Source organism: Hypanus sabinus, chromosome 11 (assembly GCF_030144855.1).
Source record: "Hypanus sabinus isolate sHypSab1 chromosome 11, sHypSab1.hap1, whole genome shotgun sequence".
NCBI lineage: Eukaryota > Metazoa > Chordata > Chondrichthyes > Myliobatiformes > Dasyatidae > Hypanus > Hypanus sabinus.
The window spans coordinates 38,327,104-38,349,561 of NC_082716.1; the positions used below are offsets into that span (position 1 = coordinate 38,327,104).

At 40.8% G+C, this 22,458-nt stretch overlaps 1 protein-coding gene across 4 annotated transcripts in view; it reads left to right on the forward strand.

The window, feature by feature from the left end:
• The window catches only part of LOC132401862 (uncharacterized), a 48,284-nt gene that overhangs the window by 621 nt on the left and 25,205 nt on the right, over positions 1-22,458 (forward strand). For 3 of the 4 annotated variants that reach the window (XR_009514729.1, XM_059984155.1, XM_059984156.1), the window contains exons 2-7: positions 2,025-2,094; positions 9,352-9,385; positions 10,384-10,538; positions 11,209-11,290; positions 11,364-11,556; positions 11,968-12,035. Coding sequence is in view for 3 of the 4 variants with exons in the window: in XM_059984155.1 (XP_059840138.1) it covers positions 2,029-2,094; positions 9,352-9,385; positions 10,384-10,538; positions 11,209-11,290; positions 11,364-11,556; positions 11,968-12,035 (598 nt within the window). In the remaining variant the exon portion in view is untranslated. Of the gene's footprint in view, positions 1-2,024; positions 2,095-9,351; positions 9,386-10,183; positions 10,252-10,383; positions 10,539-11,208; positions 11,291-11,363; positions 11,557-11,967; positions 12,036-22,458 lie in introns of all 4 variants that reach the window. The other variant, XM_059984157.1, reaches the window with a different exon arrangement.

Genomic DNA, 22,458 nt, shown 5'->3' on the forward strand with positions numbered 1-22,458 from the left:
GGAACTGCAATATAACGATATGTTCGTTGCTCGGGGAATGATAGAAATCGGTAACTACAGAAGGAACTATTGAATCTATCGTCTCAATGCTGTCAAACCACTTAATGCATATCTACCATTAGAACTTAATTTCATCCATTTCAATACTGATCCATTGTTTTTGATCCTTTCAGTTTCCTAATTCGTATTGAGAATTTGCAGTTTTAAGTAATGCATGATGCTAATCTGTACATTAAACCTCCCAACTATCTTTTTACTTGTACCTCTGTAGTGTTCTTTAAATTCAGAGCTTTGGAGTGCAGAGAGAGATGCCAAAAGTGTCAGACTGGCTTTGAGAAGTGCTGTAGAAAGCTTAACTTAGAATGAATGGTTACTTATAGATCAGAGATAATTGGCCATCAAAAACAGCACTAAAGATATTGTACAACACAGTAATAGGCCCTTTTAGTCCACCTCATCCATACAGACTGTGTTTCTTGTCTCCTGTCATTGTTAATCCTTTTTGGGTCCATATCCATCTATGCATTTCCTGGCCAACTCTCTTAGGGTTAGGTCTTTGTTGTCTTAAATTTAGAAGAATATAATTGGAAATGATGAAAACACAGAATAGAGTTTCATTAATGGGTAGGGAGAGTAAAGTAAAGTTTAGAAATTGTGAACTGTGGAAGGTGTGTGCTGTTGACAGATCATTTTAGTAAGTTTTGTGGTTTTATCCATCAAAAATAATTTACCAAGGAGAAGTTGATGATTTGCAGGAGCTTAATGACAGGAGCTAACCCCACAATCTTCAATGTTTTGTGGTGACTAAGCTCTGGCATAAAGACATGTTGGCAACAGGGGATGGTTTTGAAAAATAGATGCATTTAGCTAGTACCAGATTGTTAGTACTAGGCAACATACATCTGGTCTACAGTCAATATGAGGAGATGCTGTGGTTATCTGAAGGATATTATTGTCATTGGGGTTGGCAGTGTCTTTTTGCTTAATCTTTAGTATTTGCTAAAACTTAGAAGAATGAGAGCTGATCTCATTTAGACAAAGTTTTTATGGAGTGTAACATGTGATGTTTCTCCTATCTCCAAATAAGAATTAGGACTTTTGTGATTGGAAAGATAAAAAATAATTTCCTCATTTAGAGGGTAAGTGAGTCTTTGAAATTCTCTTCCCAGATTTTACAAATTCAGTGTTGCATTTTACTCAAATAGCTGCTGAATCCTCATAACCAAAAAAGGTTGCCTAAATGTAACTCAATAATATTACCTGTCCAAACCACGCTGCTGTTCCACATTCAAGTGTTCCAAGTGATCTTATCTGCACCCCTCCTGTTCTTCCAAAACTCTGCTCCCTGTATTCACATCTGTATTAGACATTCTGTATGTTTTCTGACTATATAGTTCTGGTTTCCCAAGTGTCCACGTAAATTTCTCATCCCTGTCTCTAACCTTCTCCAACCCTATAGCTCATGACTCACATGCCTTTTAGAACTCCTTTCACTGCAAGATGAGTGGCATTCCCTTCTCTTACCTAGTTCCTTTGGGCAATAAACGTCAACCATGCTGACACTGTCAGTAAATAAATAAAAGAAAAAAATAAACCTGAGTGATGGATTTTGCATCCTAAGCTTTACTTCTCTCTCCCTACCTCTTTTACTTAGTCTTTCCATCAATTCCTAGGGATATAGGGAAAATGTGCATAAGTGGAGTTGGATCACAGGCCGTTATGTTCAGTGATGGAAGATGCTTACATGGGCTTAATGGGAGTGATGGGATCAGCAACAGACTGCATCAGGGTTGCTATAAATGCAAATTTTTGTTTTGAGAAATTAACATTTGAATAATGTGGGAAACACATTTAACAATTTAGTTGCAATAACAAATCCTTTTATTGTTCAGAATTTACCAGACATTGTCCATACCACCATTTTGGCAACAACAACTTGCCAAAAGGAGAAATAAATTATGCAGCCGTGTTATTTATTTGAGGTTGCTATTGACATTGCCTATGTTTACACTCCTACTATACAGAAACATGAACTGGGACACACAGCTAAATTCCATACTGAATGATACTGACTGCAATGTTGCAAAAATAAAGGTAAATTGTAATGCTGCTGTATTGAAGAATTCTTCTAATTTTGTGTTTCAATTTTTAACAGTGAATGTAAATCAAAATCATAGAATGTGGTTTTATTTGGACATCAAACCCAATTCTCCAATTTACCTGGAGGTGTAGATGAAATAGAAGGGGATTCAGAACTCTAATAGTTGTTATTTGGTTTCCCTTATTGCAACTTTAATGTGATAATACACCAAAATTATATAAGCATTTGCAAATGCTGTGTTTTTAAATAGAACATTTGAGGTTTAACATAGATTTAGATAAACAGTTCCTGTTTGTTTTCATTTTGGGCAGTAAAGCTTTTGAATAATTTTCCAGACTATTTTCTATACAAGGACTTAAAAAGTTTTGAATTGGTGATGAACCAAACTTGGTTAACTTATCAAAAGCATATGTATATTTATTGAGTTGTAGTTGTAATACAGTTGCAAGAAGAGCTTGTGAACCCTTTGCAATTACCTGGTATTCTGCATTAATTACTCATAAAATGAGGTCTTGTCTTCATCTAAGTCACAATAATAGATAAACACAATCTCCCTTAACTAATAATATACAAACAATTGTACTACTTCTTGTCAATACTGAGTACGCCATTTAAACAATCACAGTCTTGAGTTCAAAAAAGTATGTGAACCTCTGGGCTAACGCCTTCTACAATTTTAAAAAATATAAATATATTAATATGAAAAAACACAATCTGGTTACTGACAGAGCCTGCTCTTCTCAAGAAAGATCTGTTTATGTTCACTATGCCTTGATCAAGACAACTTTCAGAGGACCTTAGAAGAATTGTAAAGATGCATCAAGCTGGAAAAGGCTACAGAAGCACTTCTGAAGACCTGAGTATCCATCAGTCCTCTATAAATGGAGGAAATTCAGTACTATTGCTACTATCCCTAGGAGTGGGCATCCTGCAAGGATCACACCAAGAGCACAATGTGTGATGCTGAAGGAGGTGAGAAAGAACCGAAGGGTAACAGCAAAAGATCTGCAGAAGTCAATAGAACTTGCTGAAGTCTGATCATGTGTCCACTATAAGAAAAACACTGAACAAGAATGGAAGGATACCACAGAGGAAAACATTGTTCTCCACAAAACTGCTGCATGTCTCAAGTTTGCAAATGACCATCTGGGTGTTCCAAAGTGCTTCTCGGACAATGTTCTGTGGACAGATCAGACAGAAGTTTAACTTTTTGGCAGAAATGCACAGATTTCCTCTATGTTTGGAGGAAAAAGGGCACTGCACACCACTACCAAAACCTCATCCCAACTGTGAACCATGGTGGAAAGAGCATCATGGTTTGAAGCTGCTTCTCTGCCTCAGGGCCTTGACAGCTTGCAATCATTAAGGGAACAGTGAATTCAAAATTGTATCGACATTTTACAGGAGAATGTCAAGGTAGCAGTTCATCACCTGAAGTTTAATAGAAGTCGGATGATGCAACAAGATAATGAAATGAAACTCAAAACTAAATCAACAACAGAATGGTTTAAAAAGAGGAAAATTTGTATCAGAGTCTAGACCTTAACCCATTTGAGATGCTGTGCATTACCTGAAGAGGGCTGTTTATGCCAGAAATATTGATGAACTGAAACAATTTTGTCTAAAGTTCCTCCTTGCCGTTACGCAAGTCTGATCAACAGCTACAGGAAACGTCTGGTGGAGGTTATTGCTGCTAAAGTAAGTTCTACCAGTTAGGTACTTAATGAATACTTTGCTTCAGTATTCACTCTGGAAAAGGATATGGGCGATTGTAGGGATGATTTGGGTTAGTAAGTTTGCTGATGACACGAAGGTTGGGGGTGTTGTGGATAGTGTGGAAGGCTGTCAGAGGTTACAGCAGTACATTGATAGGATGCAGAACTGGGCTGAGAAGTGATATATGGTGTTCAACCCAGATAAGTGTGAGGTGGTTCATTTTGGTAGGTCAGATATGATGGCAGAATATAGCATTGATGGTAAGATTCTTGGCAGCGTGGAGGATCAGAGGGATCTTGGAGTCTGCGTCCATAAGACACTCAAAGCTGCTACACAGATCGACTCTGTGGTTAAAAAGATATACGGTGTATTGGCCTTCGTCAATCGTGGGATTGAGTTTAAAAGCCAAGATGTAATGTTGCAGCTATATAGGACCCTGGTCAGACTCCACTTGGAGTACTGTGCTCAATTCTGGTCGCCTCACTACAGGAAGGACGTCAAAACCATAGATAGGGTGCAGAGGAGATTTACAAGGATGTTGCCTGGATTGGGGAGCATGCCTTATGAGAATAGGTTGAGTGCACTTGGCCTTTTCTCTTTGGAGCGACGGAGGATGAGAGGTGATCTGATACAAGATAATGAGAGGCATTGATTGTTTGGATAGTCAGAGGCTTTATCCCAGGGCTGAAATGGCTAGCACAAGAGGGCATAGTTTTAAATTACTTGGCAGTAGGTACAGAGTAGATGTCAGGGGTAAGTTTTTTTACTCAGAGTGGTGAGTGCGTGGAATGGACTGCCGGTGGTGGTGGTGGAGGCGGAAACGATAGGGTCCTTTAAGAGACTCCTGGATAGGTACGTGGAGCTTAGAAAAATAGATGGCTATGGGTGAGCCTAGGTAGTTCTAAGGTAAGGACATGTTCAGCACAGCTTTTTGGGCTGAAGGACCTGTATTGTGCTGTAGGTTTTCTATGTTTCTAAATACAAGGGTTCATATACTTTTTCCAGTCTGGACTGTGAATGATTAACAAACATTTTTAATAAAGGTATGAAACATAGTTATTTGTGTGTTATTAGTTTAGGCAGATTGTGTTTGTCTATTGTGATTTAGATGAAGATTAGACCACATTTTATGAGTAATTAATGCAGAAAACCAGGTAATTGCAAAGTGATCGCAAATGTTTTCTTGCAACTGTATGCTCAAGTTCATTACTTGAATGAGTTCTCTAGCTTAGAACCTGTCTACCTTGAAAGGCAAATGAAAGGAGGAATGTATGAATGCTAATAGTTTGTGCATAGGCCTCTACCTGCAAGGTTCTATTGTCCAAGTGTCAAGTGGAGCAGAATAGGTATTGTACATTTTGTGTACTTAAAGGCCTTTCCTGCTTCATTTTGGAGGAATAGGTAGATTGTGTGGAGGTTTAGGATGGAAAGAGGGAGGGATAGGAATGAAGTATTAGAACTTGAAAGATTAGATTAGGCTGTTATACAGGATAGGTTGTTATATTTAGCTGGTTTTGGGAGTGGGATTGAGGACGATGATTGGGTGTTTGTGAGATAGGTCACTAAGAGGTCATGCTGTGGAGCGTAGCTAGGGCTGAGATCGAATCAGGGTACAATGGCAAGGAATGTGAAGGAATCCAATGATGAGGAGTGAATATAGAATATAAGTGTAGTTTCCTACAGTTCTGGACTCTAAAACTTCAACTGAGTTAGGTAGGCTCTGTTAAGCTTTGCCAAAGTAAGCCTTGCATTCATCGCCAGTTCAATGAATGATTCTACACAAGTGTCCGCAATGTTTGCAGGCAACACCTGTGTAGATTAATTTTGAATATCTGCCATCCAAACATGCATTGTACGATAATATCTAACACTAGCTACATCCAGGCATCTCATTGCAAATGGTATACATATGTGCAAAGGATTTAGTAATACTTTGGTGATTTAATGAAATATACAATAAATAATCAGTTTTCTGAACACACTGTATTATGCAATTTGATAATGTTTCTTGGCCTAGGTTTATATACTGTTAACTTCCACGTAGTGAAACAGACTGAATTGTAAACAGACCATATAGTACTCAAAAAAAAAAAAAAATTGGCAATACAGAATCTGTCTATATTCCTGCAGACCAGGAAATCAATAATTTGGATGATAAGATTGGAAAACAATGACCCAAGGATGGGCAGCCATTAAATTGGTCAAGCAAGTGAAAAAAAACTGCTGAATTTCATTGTAGAAAATGTAAGGTCATCTGCCATTACAGAAAATAATGTAAATATGTAGGGTGGATGACATCTTTGGAGAGAGAAAGAGGTAACATATCCGTTAATTAAAACTGGATAAAAGACAATGAGATTTTGGAAAGCTGCAGAAAAAGCAGGAGGTTTCAACTAGCCCAGTATTAATTGGAACTTTCTTCATACAAGAACCTTAAATGGGGCAGGATTTCTTCTGTGCATTCAAGCGGGATTATTGAAGCAGTATGCAGAGAGTCCCTGTAGAAAAAACCTACTGACAGAAATCTAGGTAGGTTACTGGCAGAACTGACTGGTAGCATTAACAGAATGTACTGCTGAAGCTCACCAAGACTCCTTGGACAGCATCTTCCAAACCCATGAGCTCTACCAGCTGGAAGGGCAAAGGTAGTAAAAGCATGGGAGTACTCCCATCTGCAAGTTGCTCTCCAAATCACACACTATCCTGAATTGGAAATATATTGCTGTTCGTTCACCATAACTGGGTTACAAATCTTTTAATTCCCTTTCTATAACTCACACTTCAAGGATTGCAGTGATTTGACATTGCAGCTCACCACCACTTTCTTGAGCAATTCGGGATGCTTACATCCCTTTAACGAATAAAATTAAATGAGGGCGCTGTAGCCTCTTCCACAGAAGGGGAAGGTGGTTGCCAGCAGGATGGATGAAAGGGTGATTCATCCCTTCTGCAAATTATGCGGAACTTCAGTATGCTTTCAGTACAAAGACTCAAGACTCTTAATACCATCCCAAATTCTCCATTTCCGTCTTGAACAAGTGTGGTCCAAAGATTGCCAGGAGTCAGTGAGGATATTGTCTTCAAGAAGTCTTTAAGCATAAATGTATAATGAGAGCAAAATAAGGTAACCTGATTTCGGGCATTTCAATAATGGCGTTGTAAAACAATCTATCTGAGAAGCATTGACTGACGTCAGTCTGGTGTCACTGAGAAGTGTTGCCGAATTTTCCTTTTTCCCTCTAGCCTGAATCTCACAGAGCGCACCATAATTGTGGTGTGTTTAAATGGCAAATCAAGGTTGAGAAGCCAATAACTGTTAATCCATGTATTTCAATAAAATAACAAAATTTTGAGGTGGGAGCACCAATGGGGCTATTTGCACCCACTACAGTTAGAGTAAATTGGATAGCAAATTCTAGAATGTGTGCATATTGGGAAGTGTAGAAATCAGGAAGTTGTTATTCAACTTGCTGTTCTTCGCTGTGAGCTTTCCATAAGTGGCTGAGGATTGAAACCTAAAAGGGCATGAACTTGTGGCGTTTGCCTGTCAGCTTCCCACTTAATACCTTGGGGGGGGGGGGGGGGGAAGTGAAGGCTTTTCATTCATGTGTACTTTTACAAACCCCATTTCCAGAAAAGTTGGGATATTTTCCAAAATGCAATAAAAACAAAAATCTGTGATATGTTAATTCACGTGAACCTTTATTTAACTGACAAAAGTACAAAGAAAAGATTTTCAATAGTTTTACTGACCGACTTAATTGTATTTTGTAAATATACACAAATTTAGAATTTGATGGCTGTAACACACTCAACAAAAGTTGGGACAGAGTTAAAATAAGATTGAAAACTGCACAGAATATTCAAGTAACACCTGTTTGGAAGACTCCACATTAAGCAGGCTAATTGGTAGCAGGTGAGGTATCATGACTGGGTATAAAAGTAGCATTCATCAAAGGCTCAGTCTTTGTAAGCAAGGATGGGTTGTGGCTCACCCCATTGTGCCAAAATTCGTGAGAGAATTATTAGTTCAAAAGGAACATTTCTCAGTGCAAGATTGCAGAGAATTTAGGTCTTTCAACACCTACAGTACATAATATTGTGAAAAGATTCAGAGAATTCAGAGACATCTCAGTGTATAAAGGGCAAGGTAGGAAACCACTTTTGAATGCGCGTGATCTTCGAGCCCTCAGGCAGAACTGCCTAAGAAACCGTCATGCTACTGTGACAATTATAGCCACCTGGGCTTGGGAGTATTTCGGAAAACCATTGTCACTTAACATAGTCCGTCGCTGCATCCAGAAATGCAATTTGAAACTGTATAATGCAAGGAGGAAGCCATACATCAACTTTATGCAGAAACGCCAGCGAGTTCTCTGGGCCCGAGCTCATCTCAGATGGACTGAAAGACTGTGGAACCGTATATTGTGGTCAGATGAGTCCACATTTCAGCTAGTTTTCGGAAAAAACAAGCATCGAGTTCTCCGTGCCAAAGATGAAAACGACCATCCTGATTGTTATCAGCAAAAGGTGCAAAAGCCAGCATCTGTGATGGTATGGGGTTGCAACAGTGCCCACGGCGCGGGTGAGTTGCATGTATGTGAAGGTACCATTGACTCTGAAGCATATATTAGGATTTTAGAGAGACATATGTTGCCATCAAGGTGACGTCTCTTCCCGGGACGTCCATGCTTATTTCAGCAGGACAATGCCAGATCACATTCTGCACAGGCTACAACAGCGTGGCTTTGTAGACACAGAGTGCGTGTGCTTGACTGGCTTGCTCCAGTCCAGATCTATCTCCTATTGAAAATGTATGGCGCATCATGAAGAGGCGAATCAGACAACGGAGACCACGGACTGTTGAGCAGCTGAATATATCAAGCAAGAATGGACAAAATTTCCAATTGCAAATCTACTACAATTAGTATCCTCAGTTCCAAAACGATTAAAAAGTATTAAAAGGAAAGGTGATGTAACACAATGGTAAACATGCCTCTGTCCCAACTTTTGTTGAGTGTGTTGTAGCCATCAAATTCTAAATTTGTGTATATTTACAAAATACAATTAAGTTGGTCAGTAAAACTATTGAAAATCTTTTGTTTGTAGTTTGTCAGTTAAATAAAGGTTCACGTGAATTAACATATCACAGATTTTTGTTTTTATTGCATTTTGGAAAATATCCCAACTTTTCTGGAAATGGGGTTTGTATTTCTAATGGAATAATAAAAAACATATTAACAACCAATTAGACTTTCTTGCATTGAATGTTTATTTTTAAAAGTGAAGAGCCTTTCAGATTTGGTTAAAAATAATTAAAATAAACCAATTGTGGATCTCTCCTAATTTTGTACTTATGTCCTCTCTGGATTTTGTTTTTTATGTTGAACGAAATATTTAAGCTTGAATTCTATAAGCCAGGAATTGTGTAACTCCACATAAAACTTGTCAGCTGTAATTCCCAGTACTAATACTGTTGAATATTTTTGTACAGTTGTGGTATTATTGGAGTGATGTATTCTTTTTCTTTGCAGCAAAGATTGAACACCACAGGGTATTATGCAAAAGGTAGGTGGTATTGTTTATTTAAATTAAAACTAAATTAAGTAGTATAATTGTTTTCATGCATTTCTCAGCAGAGGTAACCTGATAACACCTGCTGAATCTGATCATTTGAACTGTCATCGCCAATTAGCTGTACCCTGACAACTTGTTCTCATATCTCAATCAATCACACTTTACTTACAATGAAAACAGGCTGTCTTTTGTCATCAAATTGTTCCGAAGTTTGAACAAAGAAATGACATTTTTATACAGAAATTAACTAGTTGGTTATAGAAATTGATTTAATAGAAACTTTGTACATTTCTGAATCACATCATTTACATACTCAAGTACCAAACATAATATTTCAGATATTAATGGCCAATTAAATTGATGTGTTAAAAGGCAATAATACTTGAAAATTAGTAAAATAGCTGTTCCATATTAAGTGCTGCCCTAGGATCCTTTGTTTGCATCTTTGTCTGGTAATTGGTGATCTTGGCTCCAAAGCTTGAAGAGTAAGGTTGTACAAAGGAGAGTTGGGCTTTCAAGGGACATGTTAGTCTGGTTTGCACACTGTCCCTCTCAACTTATCATCCTGACTCATGTTTTACTGAACTTCTGCAATCAGAAAAGGCTCTATGAAGTAAAGTCCAGCTTTCAAAGGTTTGGTTCAGCTTGAGATTGTAAACAGTCTATATTCTATTCTGTCAACACATCATTTTAATATTTGCCTTGCTGCAACTTCCACAGAACCTGTGTGACAGTAAAATGTAATAATCATCCTTTTGTTTTCTCTATTGTGCCATTGATGCTTGGAAGTTTCCGTGAGAAATTGTTGATGTTAGCTTGCAAAGAAAGCCACAAATGTGGATTATTTTCTAACTCTGGTAAGAAAAGCCTCAAAGGAAAATGTCATTTGAGAGAACATATTATGCCTGAGTAATGAGTATTTTGTTTTATTACAAGTGTGTTGGCTACAGAGGTTTATTTCTACTTTCAACTTTTTTGCTCTCTCTTAGTTGGATCACATGACATGGTTGACATGAAAAACATTCGATTCAATGAACTGCTCTCGGTTTCTGGGGAGCACATATCTTGTTCAGATGTGTTTAGTCAGAAATTGCCTAAAGAAGAATTAATGAGCATCTTGAGGCAGCTACAATTCCAAGGAAAGGTAAGTGCACTAAAAGTAAAAGAACTATGTAGATTTCATAAATCTGTGTCTCTGTACACATCTGTTTGCATGGTTTTTCAAAAAGCCCTCTTTTTAAATTTTGGAAGAGTAATAGTAAGTATAGAATTTGGCATACTCTTGATATATCCAGTTCAAACACAGTGCAAAGTTAAAAATCCACAGGCAAATCCTGTTTTTTGATGTGATTCTTCTATATATAAAGATGAGACACAGGAGAACATGGACAATCTGCCAGTAAGCTCCTGGTCTACATGCTTGCTTCATGTTATTCCAAAAACCTGCTATGAACAGTATGATCTGCTGAAAAGTTTGGACTTGTAGAATGTCCATTTTCGTCATGCATTTGTGGTTTTATTGAAAGTGTGTAGTGGCCAGATATCAATCTCCGTTATCTGGTGTATTTGTTTCTGTTTTTGCAAATTCTGCTGCCAGTTTTTCTGTGAACTTATTTGTAAAATCTTTTTTTTAATATACCTGTTAAATTACCCATCTTAATAGGAATGGCTTGTTTCCTTTTTAAGTGTATACTACACATGTTACTTTTTGTTGCGTGCTATTCAAAGGAATTGATTAAAGATAATCGACTGCTTGGTTATCTGATGCGCACTATTATTCTGTTGCCATGATCAGTATTTTTCTCTGTCCTTAGACCATTGAGTCTTTACACCAAGCTTTACTGAGAGTTGAAACAGAAAAAGAGCATCAAAGGCAGCGGATTCAATCGTTAGAAGGTAATAATTAAAATTTTAATACATTTTGTCGATAAAAATGTACTTTGAATTCAACTTGCCATTTGTTTTGCAGAGGAAATTCGGCGATTAAAAGATCAATCTGAAGAGAAAAGTTTAGATTTCCAGTTGGAGAGAAAGATGGAGGATTGGCGCAAAGAGGTGACAAATGAAATGTACAGTTTGCGAGAGCAAATACGTCATATGGATAGCAGACTTGGTTATAGAAAACTAACATTTTCCAGCCTGATGCAAGAAGTCCATGAAAGGTAGAAATGTTTTTAAATAATCCTTATTGTTTTCATAGCTTATGCAGCTTAAGCTCTAATAAAATTTTGACTACATGATTTTATGGATTGTGATGGAGGTTATGAGCCTGAATAATTTTGATAAACATTTTTCTAGCAGTAATCCTTGAATTTACTAAGCAAGTATTGATTAAACTGAAAACAGCAATCTTTGTTCTGTCACCTAAGAAATTCAGTGATGTTTTTTTCTGTTCTGACTTGTAAAATGCAGACGTAGAACTCCGAACATCCATCTTTAAACTGATTTGTGGGGAGCTGGAATCTAGTCCATCAGTAATAAATTACTGATAATACTTGACGTTCTCCTGAAAAAGTGTTAATGATTGATGAACAATCCACTGAATACGTTTTAATAAAATATTTTATTAACAGAAGAAAAGATCTCTGCGAAGAACATGAATCACTTAGAAAGGAGGTTGATGACATGAAACACAAGATATGTGAGTAGTTGATCAGTAGTAGCAATCAGTGGATTTTTCAATTCTTTATAATTTTACCAGAACATAAATGGATTAGCCTACCATAAATATAAATATTATATTTTTTGGGGAGGGCAAGGGTATGCTTGATCAGAGAAGGTTTGTGATACATGCAGAAATAATTTGAAGTTCAAGAGTCCTCTCATTTCTGGTGGGGGAGAATTCTTGATTAAGTGAAAAAGGGAGAAATATCAGAAGTACCGGAGCTTCAGAGACTCCTACAAATGAAATAGCAATTTCCTTCTACCATTTTCAGTTTGCAAACTTCCCCTTATGCTATAGGTGATAGCCGTTGCAAACTGGGTAACTGCTTTAATGAGCACTTCTATTCATTCTGCAAACATGGATCCTATCACTTTAATTCTAATTCACTCCCACTCTTGCCTGTTGGTGCTGAGTCTCTTTTGAACTGTCAATTAATAAAGTAAGCTCTGTAACGGCACTTCATATTTCAACCAAGCCTGCAATCTCCTGAAAGATGAGAAATAGCAGAGGTATTTAATGAATACTTCAATATTCACTATGGAAAAGGATTTTGGTGATTGTATAGAACATAGAATAGTACAGCACATTACAGGCCCTTCGGCCCACAATGTTGTGCCAACCCTTAATCCCTGCCTCCCATATAACCCCCCCACCTTAAATTCCTCCATATAGTCTAGTAGTCTCTTAAACTTCACTAGTGTATCTTCCTCCACCACTGACTCAGGCAGTGCATTCCACGCACCAACCACTCTCAGAGTGAAAAACCTTCCTCTAATATCCACCTTGAACTTCCCTCCCCTTACCTTAAAGCCATGTCCTCTTGTACTGAGCAGTGGTGCTCTGGGGAAGAGGCGCTGGCTGTCCACTTTATCTGTAGTGTTCTTGCACAGGTGTAAAAACTCTGAACTAAGCACCAAGTATAAACCAGATCAATGAGGTGTGATCCCAGTAAGATTAACCCTTTACTGTTCACTCTTCCACATTAACGTATGGTGAAAACTGTTGATAAAACAATACAAAATATATACAGTATTTTTTTCCTTGGCATCACATTTACATCATAAATACTTGGAAAAATAAAACTACAACAAACTATATTACATTAAAATACGATATACAGTCAGAATCTACCATCAACTGCTTTAAATACTTCAACACAAACTATCCAGTAACATTTTCAATAGGACAAGAAAATAGCTTCATCAACCGTCATTACTTTTAACAGAATCAGTGTTAACATTTTTACTTCAACATATCAATTATCTTATGAACTTATGGCATTGCTTCTATGATGTTTCTTAGTGCGTAGAAAGAAACTTTTCTCACGTTGATCCTGCACACACAAGCCCCCTCCTTCCCGTTTCTCCAAACCAGTATTTTCCCACAAGACGCAGCGAAACTGGGTGTGATGTCATCGCATGCCGCGATACATTACAGACAACGAATTTACTTTCAACAGCCTTAACTTTAACTAGAAAATAATTACAACTGAATTACTAAAGCAAAAATATAATAAACTAAACAAATGCCTTAAGGGCAACAGACTGTCTATTCCTCTTAATATCTTGTACACCTCTATAATGTCTCCTCTCATCCTCCTTCTCTCCAAAGAGTAAAGCCCTAGCTCCCTTAATCTCTGATCATAATCCATCCTATCTAAACCAGGCAGCATCCTGGTAAATCTCCTCTGTACCCTTTCCAATGCTTCCACATCCTTCCTATAGTGAAGCGACCAGAACTGGACACAGTACTCCAAGTGTGGCCTAACCAGAATTTTATAGAGCTGCATCATTACATCGCATCTCTTAAACTCTATCCCTCGACTTATGAAAGCTAACACCCCATAAGCTTTCTTAATTACCCTATCTACCTGTGATGCAACTTTCGGGGATCTGTGGACATGTACCCCCAGATCCCTCTGCTCCTCCACACTACCAAGTATCCTGCCATTTACTTTGTACTCTTCCTTGGAGTTTGTCCTTCCAAAGTGTACAACCTCACACTTCTCCGGGTTGAACTCCATCTGCCACTTCTCAGCCCACTTCTGCATCCTATCAATGTCTCTCTGCAATCTTCAATAATCCTCTACACTATCTACAACACCGCCAACCTTTGTGTCAACTGCAAACTTGCCAATCCACCCTTCTACCCCCACATCCAGGTCGTTAATAAAAATCACGAAAAGTAGAGGTCCCAGAACAGATCCTTGTGGGACACCACTAGTCACAACCCTCCAATCTGAATGTACTCCCTCCAGCATGACCCTCTGCCTTCTGCAGGCAAGCCAATTCTGAATCCACCTGGCCAAACTTCGCTGGATCCCATGCCTTCTGACTTTCTGAATAAGCCGACCGTGTGGAACCTTGTCAAATGCTTTACTAAAATCCATGTAGATCACATCCACTGCACTACCCTCATCCATATGCCTGGTCACCTCTTCAAAGAACTCTTATCAGGTTTGTTAGGCTGGATCTGCCCTTCACAAAGCCATGCTGACTGTCCCTGATCAGACCATGATTCTCTAAATGCCCATAGATCCTATCTCTAAGAATCTTTTCTAACATCTTTCCCACCACAGACGTAAGGCTCACTGGTCTATAAGTACCTGGACTATCCCTACTACCTTTTTTGAACAAGGGGACAACAATCGCCTCCCACCAATCCTCTGGTACTATTCCTGTGGACAAGGACATAAAGATCCTAGCCAGAGGCTCAGTAATCTCTTCCTTCGCCTCGTGGGGAATATTCCATCAGGCCCCGGGGACTTAGCCGGCCTAATGTATTTTAACAACTCCAACACCTCCTCTCCCTTAATTACAACATGCTCCAGAACATCAACCTCACTCGTATTGTCCTCACCGTCATCAAGTTCCCTCTCATTGGTGAATACCGAAGAGAAGTATTCATTGAGGACCTTGCTCACTTCCACAGCCTCCAGGCACGTCTTCCCACTTTTATCTCTAATTGGTCCTACCTTCACTCCTGTCATCCTTTTGTTCTTCACATAATTGAAGAATACCTTGGGGTTTTCCTTTACCCTACTCGCCAAGGCCTTCTCATGCCCCCTTCTTGCTCTTCTCAGCCCCTTCTTAAGCTCCTTTCTTGCTACACCTATTTTCCTCAATAGACCCATCTGATCCTTGCTTCCTAAACCTCATGTATGCTGCCTTCTTTCACCTGACAAGATATTCCACTTCACTTGTCACCCATGGTTCCTTCACCCTACCATTCTTTATCTTCCTCACTGGGACAAATTTATCCCTAACATCCTGCAAAAGATCTTTAAACATTGACCACATGTCCATAGTACATTTCCCTGCAAAAACATCATCCCAATTCACACCTACAAGTTCTAGCCTTGTAGCCTCATAATTTGCCCTTCCCTGATTAAAAATTTTCCTGCCCTTTCTGATTCTATCCTTTTCCATGATAATGCTAAAGGCCAGCGAGTGGCGATCACTGTCCCCCAGTTGCTCACCCACTGTCAGATCTGTGACCTGATCCGGTTCATTACCTAATTCTAGATCTAGTATGGCATTCCCCCTAGTTGGCCTGTCAACATACTGTGACAGGAATCGATCCTGGACTGACTTAACAAACTCTGCCCCATCTAAACCCTTGGAATTAATCAAGTGCCAATCAATATTAGGGAAATTAAAGTCACCCATGATAACAACCCTGTTACTTTTGCACCTTTCCAAAATCCGCCTCCCAATCTGCTCCTCGGTATCTCTGCTGCTATTGGGGGCCTATACAATACCCCCAGTGGAGTAACTGCTCCCTTCCTGTTCCTGACTTCCACCCATACTGACTCCAGAGGATCCTGCTACATTACCCACCCTTTCTGCAGCTGTAATAGTATCCATGACCAGTAATGCCATCCCTCCTCCCCTTCCCCCCCCCCCCCCCCATCCCTTTTAAAGCACTACAATCCAGGAATATTGAGAATCCATTCCTGCCCTGATGCCAGCCAGGTCTCCGTAATGGCCACTACATCATAATTCCATGTATGTATCCAAGCTCTCAATTCATCACCTTTGTTCCTGATGCTTCTTGCATTGAAGTACACACACTTTAGCCCTTTACTACCTTTACACCCTTTATTCTGCTTCTCTTTCCTCAAAGCCTCTCTATATGTTACATCTGGCTTTACTCTTGCACTTCTTTCACTGCTCTATCACTCCAGGTCCCATCCCCCTTGCAAATTAGTTTAAACCTTCCCGAATCATGCTAGCAAACCTACCTGCAAGGATATTGCTCCCTGTCGTGTTGAGGTGCAACCCCATCTAATCTGTACAGGTTCCATCTTCCCCAGAAGAGATCCCAATGGTCAAAAAATCTAAAACCCTGCCCCCTGCACCAACTCCTTAGCTACGCATTCAACTGCCATCTCCTCCAATTTTTACCATCACTATCATGTAGTACTGGCAGCAATCTTGAGAACGCCACCCTTGAGGTCCTGTTCTTCAGCCTTCTGCCTAGTTCTCAAAACTCACACTTCAGGACCTCATCCCTCTTCCTGCCTATGTCACTGGTCCCAAAATGTATCACAACTTCTGGTTGCTTTCCCTCTTGTACCAGGATGTTATGCACCCGGTCAGAGACATCCCGGACCCTGGCACCCAGGAGGCAACAAACCATGCGTGTTTCCTTCTCACGTCCACAAAATCTCCTGTTTGCTTCCCTGGCTATAGAGTCTCCAATGACGACAGCTCTCCTCTTCTCCGTCCCATCCTTCTGCACCACAGGGTCAGACTCAGTGCCAGAGGCCTTGCCATCGTGGCTCACACCTGGTCAGTCATCCTCACCAACAGCATCCAGGACAGTAAACTTATTATTCAGGGGAATGGCTACAGGGGTGCTCTGCACTTCCTGTCTACTCTCCTTCGCTTTCTCCCCCCCTCGGACTGTCACCCAACGACCTGCTTCCAGCAGCCTAGGTGTGACTACCTCCCTGTAGCTCTCATCTGTGACTGCCTCATTCTCCCTTATGAGTCAAAGGTCATCCAGCTGCTGTTCCAGATTCCTCACACGGTCTTCCAGATCGCCTAGCCGCATGCACTTCTGGCAGATGTGACTCTGCGGGAGAGGGGAGTTCCCCCAAGACTGCCACATCTCACAGGAGAGGCACATCACCGTCTCAGGAGGCATTGTAAAGACTAACTGGGAACAAGCTCGTCCTCCGCCTCTTCTCGTCGAAGCCTCTTGAGTCAAAGCCTCAAATCTCCACTCCTTCACTGGCCCACTCACTCACTGGCCGCTTTCCACAAGCTGCTCCGCTTGAGGTAACCTTCTATTTATTTGTTGGAGCTTTTCAAACTGCTTTCAAATTGTAGTGATGACTTGCAGCAGACTGAAAAGCTTGAGCATGTAGATATTAAGAAAGAGGAAGTACTGAAGCTTTCGGAAAGCATCATTGGATAAGTCACCAGGGCCGGATGAGATGTTCCCCAGGCTACTGTGGGAGGCGAGGGAGGAGATTGCTGAGTCTCTGGTGATTGATCTTTGCATATCAATGGGGACGGGAGAGGTTCCAGAGGAATGGAGGGTTGCGGATGTTGTACCTTTATTCAAGAAAGGGAGTAGAGATAGCCCAGGAAATTATAGACCAGTAAGTCTTACCTCAGTGGTTGGTAAGTTGATAGAGAAGATCCTGAGAGGCAGGATTTGTGAAGATTTGGAGAAATATAATATGATTAGGAATAGTCAGCATGGCTTTGTCAAGGGCAGGTCGTGCCTTATGAACCTGTTTTAAATTTTTTTTGAGGATCTAACTAAACACATTAATGAAGGAAGAGCAGTAGATGTAGTGTATATGGATTTCAGCAAGACATTTGATAAGGTACCCCATGCAAGGCTTATTGAGAAAGTAAGGAGGCATGGGATCCAAGGGGACATTGCTTTGTGGATCCAGAACTGGCTTGTCCACAAAAGGCAAAGAGTGGTTGTAGACGTGTCATATTCTGCATGGAGGCCGGTAACCAGTGGAGTGCCTTAGGGATCTGTTCTGGGACCCTTACTCTTCATGATTTTTATAAATGACCTGGGAATAGGTTAGTAAGTTTGCTGATGACACAAAGGTTGGAGGTGTTGTGGATAGTGCGGAGGGCTGTCAGATGTTACAGCGGGACATTGATAGGATGCAAAACTGGGCTGAGAAGTGGCAGATGGAGTTCAACCCAGATAAGTGTGAAGTGATTCATTGTGGTAGGTCAAATATGATGGCAGAATATAGTATTAATGTTAAGACTCTTGGCAGTGTGGAGGATCTTGGGGTCCGAGTCCATAGGATGCTCAAAGCAGCTGCGCAGGTTGACTCTGTAGTTAAGAAGGCATATGGTGTATTGGCCTTCATCAATCATGAAATTGAATTTAGGAGCCGAGAAGTAATGTTGCAGCTATATAGGACCCTGGTCAGACCCCACTTGGAGTACTGTGCTCAGATCTGGTCGCCTCACTACAGGAAGGATGTGGAAGCCATAGAAAAGGTGCAGAGGAGATTTACAAGGATGTTGCCTGGATTGGGGAGCATGCCTTATGAGAATAGGATGAGTGAACTCAGCCTTTTCTCCGTGGAGCGAAGGAGGATGAGAGGTGACCTGATAGAGGTGTATAAGATGATGAGAGGCATTGATCTCTGTCCGCAGATTCTTTAATTTATACATTGCTCTGATGAAAGCCCCTTCTGGGCTAGTATTGTTCGGTATGAAAGTGCAGCATTGTTCTCCAAACATTATACACACACACACACACTCTTTTTCTGCCAAAAGCCAATCCAGTACCTGTCTGTTTTGCCACGTCATCCTGCTAGTTGCATCCAGCTGTTGCCCTAAGGCCTCCAGTGCCTCATCGGTGTAGGTGATGAATCTCTGTTGATTGTAGTATATATAGTTTATCCATTCAACATTTTTGCTTACCCCTATCACAGGTATGATAGCTTCCCAGCCTGCAGCAATCTCATTTCGTGCCTTGAATTCGTTCGGTATACCTCACGGCTGTCCTATACTGTCAATCCGGATTGTCGGGTCCGGGTCATATTTTCTCTTCTGCCGTAGCAGAGTCCGCTGCTCAGGGAAGTTAGCGTTGGACTGGACTTCAGGGGACATTATAACTTCCTGAAGCATCATGACATGCGTACATGTTCCTGCCCACCTGAGGGGGAGCGTAGATCTCAGACCTCCTTCTTGTCCACACAGCCACCAAGTGTCTGCTAATGGGATAGTCTGAGAGTCCATTGCACCCTCAGGAGGAGGGGAACCCGTCAAGTGTCTTTTACCTGGCGTTACATCCCACGTCTGAGTGCAGTTGCCTCGGAAGTGGCCAACCGTGTGAGTGCCCACTCGCGTGAAACATTCATAATTCAGATGGTCCTGCATTATAAGCTGTTGCAGTGTAGGTGTCTGGCTTCTTTTATTTATAGCCCATGGTCTGCTGTAATTGCATTCAGAGGCAAGCTTGCTTTGATCAAACTGCGAGGAAGCCTGATATAGCATACACCAATAGGGGCACATTGGTGCATTGTTCAGACAGTTTTGATAACAGGGATCTGCTTTAACGCAAATCCTCATGAAACAAGCCCTGGACCTGGACACTGTCGTTCGTATTGTTCCCTGTGCTCTCTTCGCCACCGCGTGCAAGTGGAGGAGTTGGCATGGGAACTACATGCTGAGTGGGGCTTTCCCTTGAGCACAGGTAACAATTCTGTCTCTTCATCATTCCTGCCATGTAAGTTGCCCATTGATACCACTGATTAGTACGTGTCTGTAACCATGGCTAGGAGGGAAGTGTTGTGCTCCTCTTATTTCTTTTCTGTAGGTTACCAGTCCCATTCCATATCTGCTACACTAATGGTTTCCAAGTCTGCACCGGAGTATGTGGGTGCTTTGTCCCCAGGGGCACAACTGGTCGTTCCCAGCTCATCCCCATTATCTGAAGAAGCCCTACTATCCACCACCACATCCTGAGGGTCTTCAGGCCCGTCCTCAGAATCAAAAATTTCCCTTACTAATTGATCAAACTCCTGAGGTGCAGTGTCAGCTTCTTGTTCCCCCTGTCTGTCTCCTTCTAACTGCTCTTCCGCATCACTTACCTCGGATACTTCACCTGATTGCCCTTGCGGGACTGCCCTCGTGCAGTGGTTCTTGATCAATCCTCTGAGCCTCCTGTTAACCCCCAATTCTGCCAGATTCTTTGGACCGGAGAGACCCTTCGGCAGTGGTTCCACACTTCTGAGACTCCAAGACCTCCCCAAAACCAACTGAATTCTTAGTCCAAATTGTCGCAAAAAGCGCTTACCTTTTGTTTGGGTGCACCCTTTATTCTGTTAGCCTTGGGGGGGGGGTCCCTAGAGGACTGGGAAGCATCCCCAATCTGCCGTTTCCTTTCCGCGGGTCTCTTTCCGGTCCTGCTGCGGTCGCCAATTTTGTCGTGTTTTCTCATGCCCCACAAACGACCAGGAGACGCAGAAGATTCTTCAAGAAGGGTTAAACTTTAATTTGCAAATCAAAGCTGAGACAGTCATTGAGCTAGTCGCTGATTGCCCACCGATCCTTGGACATAGCATTTTTTATAGCAATCTCCTGGTTTAGTTGCATTAGCATATGCAATCAGTCTATAGTTGCATATCACAAGTACATCCGCCACTATTGTTTCTGCCTATTGACTTAATCATGTTCTAATCTACATCTCTTAGCTACCTCTCAGTAACACACCATTGTCTTCTACATTCTTAAGATTTCCTTCTACTAAATTGGGTACATGCATAGCAAATAGCAAGTTCAAACTACATAATCTACATCTCTTAGCTTCCTCTTATTAACACACCATTGTCTTCTACATTCCTAAGATTTCATTCTCTAGCAAATAGCAAGTTGCAACTTTTATACTCCAATAAATGTTACCTGGGTTTCAGCACCTAAGTTACAGGGAAAGGTTGAACAAGTTAGGTCTTTATTCTTTGGAACGTAGAAGGTTGAGGGCAGTCTTGATAGAGGTATTTAAAATTATGAGGGGGATAGATAGAGTTGACGTGGATAGGCTTTTTCCATTGAGAGTAGGGGAGATTCAAACAAGAAGACATGAGTTGAGAATTAGGGGGCAAAAGTTGAGGGGCAACATGGGAGGGATCTTCTTTACTCAGAGTGGTGACTGTGTGGAACGAGCTTCCAGTAGAAGTGGTAGAGGCAGGTTCGATATTGTCATTTAAAGTAAAATTGGATAGGTATATGGACAGGAAAGGAATGGAGGGTAATGGGCTGAGTGCAGGTCAGTGGGACTAGGTAAGAGTAAGCGTTCGGCACAGACTAGAAGGGCCGAGATGGCCTGTTTCTGTGCTGTAATTGTTATATGGTTACATATTATGTGGTTATACATGGAGCTTAGAAAAATAGAGGGCTATAGATAAGGCTTGTAATTTCTAAGGTAAGGACATGTTTGGCACAACTTTGTGGGCCGAAGGGCCTGTATTGTGCTGTAGGTTTTCTATGTTTCTATGAGGATGCTCGAGTATTCTAGTGGCCTTGTACACAGTCACTGAAAGCTGACCTGTTTGTACATTTGGGAAGTAGGGTGCTTCCAGTAGGCACGTGTACTGTACGTTGCAGCAGTTTGAGTTTGCATTTCAAAGATGGAGCTTTGGTTGGAATCACGGATGTATTGTGATAGCACAGTTAGGTGGTCACAATGCAGCTGAAGTATGTGTGGATAGAGAGGGAATGGATGATCGTCATGTCAACCGGAAAAGCAGGCAGCTTTCCCTGAGAAACTATTGCTCACTGACAAATTTCTCTTTCTGAATACTGCTGGGGACTGGTAGTTCCTTCAGGAAATCCAGTTAAAGCTAGAGTTATGTCATAATGAGTGACTCACCTCTTCAAGAGGGAAAGAAGAATTAGAGGCAATAGTGATGATGGAGGAAGAAAATTCAAAGTAAATTTATTATCAAAGTACAGATATGTTACCATATATCTTGAGATTTGTTTTCTTGCAAGGATAAAAGAAACGCAATAGAATTGTACGAAAAATGATACATAAACAAAGACTGATAAAGAACCAATGCTGAAAAGACAAACTGTGGAAATAAAAATAATACTGAGCATGTAAGTTATAAAGGGGCTTTGAAAATGTCTGAAATAAGTCATAGAATTAGTTCAAAGTATTGGTGAATGTATTTATCTACAAATGAAGGAAGATGTTTCAGTGGCCTTAGATGTGACTGTGGGATGGGATGTTGCCTCTCTGGTGCCAGGATCATGGGTGTTGCTGAACAACAGCAGAGCATGTGGGATGGGGAGGCTGATGTTGTTTGTATCAACAACGTAGGTGAAGGGGAAAAAAAAACAAAGGGTTCTGCAGGCAGCATTTTAGGGGCTGGGAAAGATGTTAAAAGAGGAAACTCTAA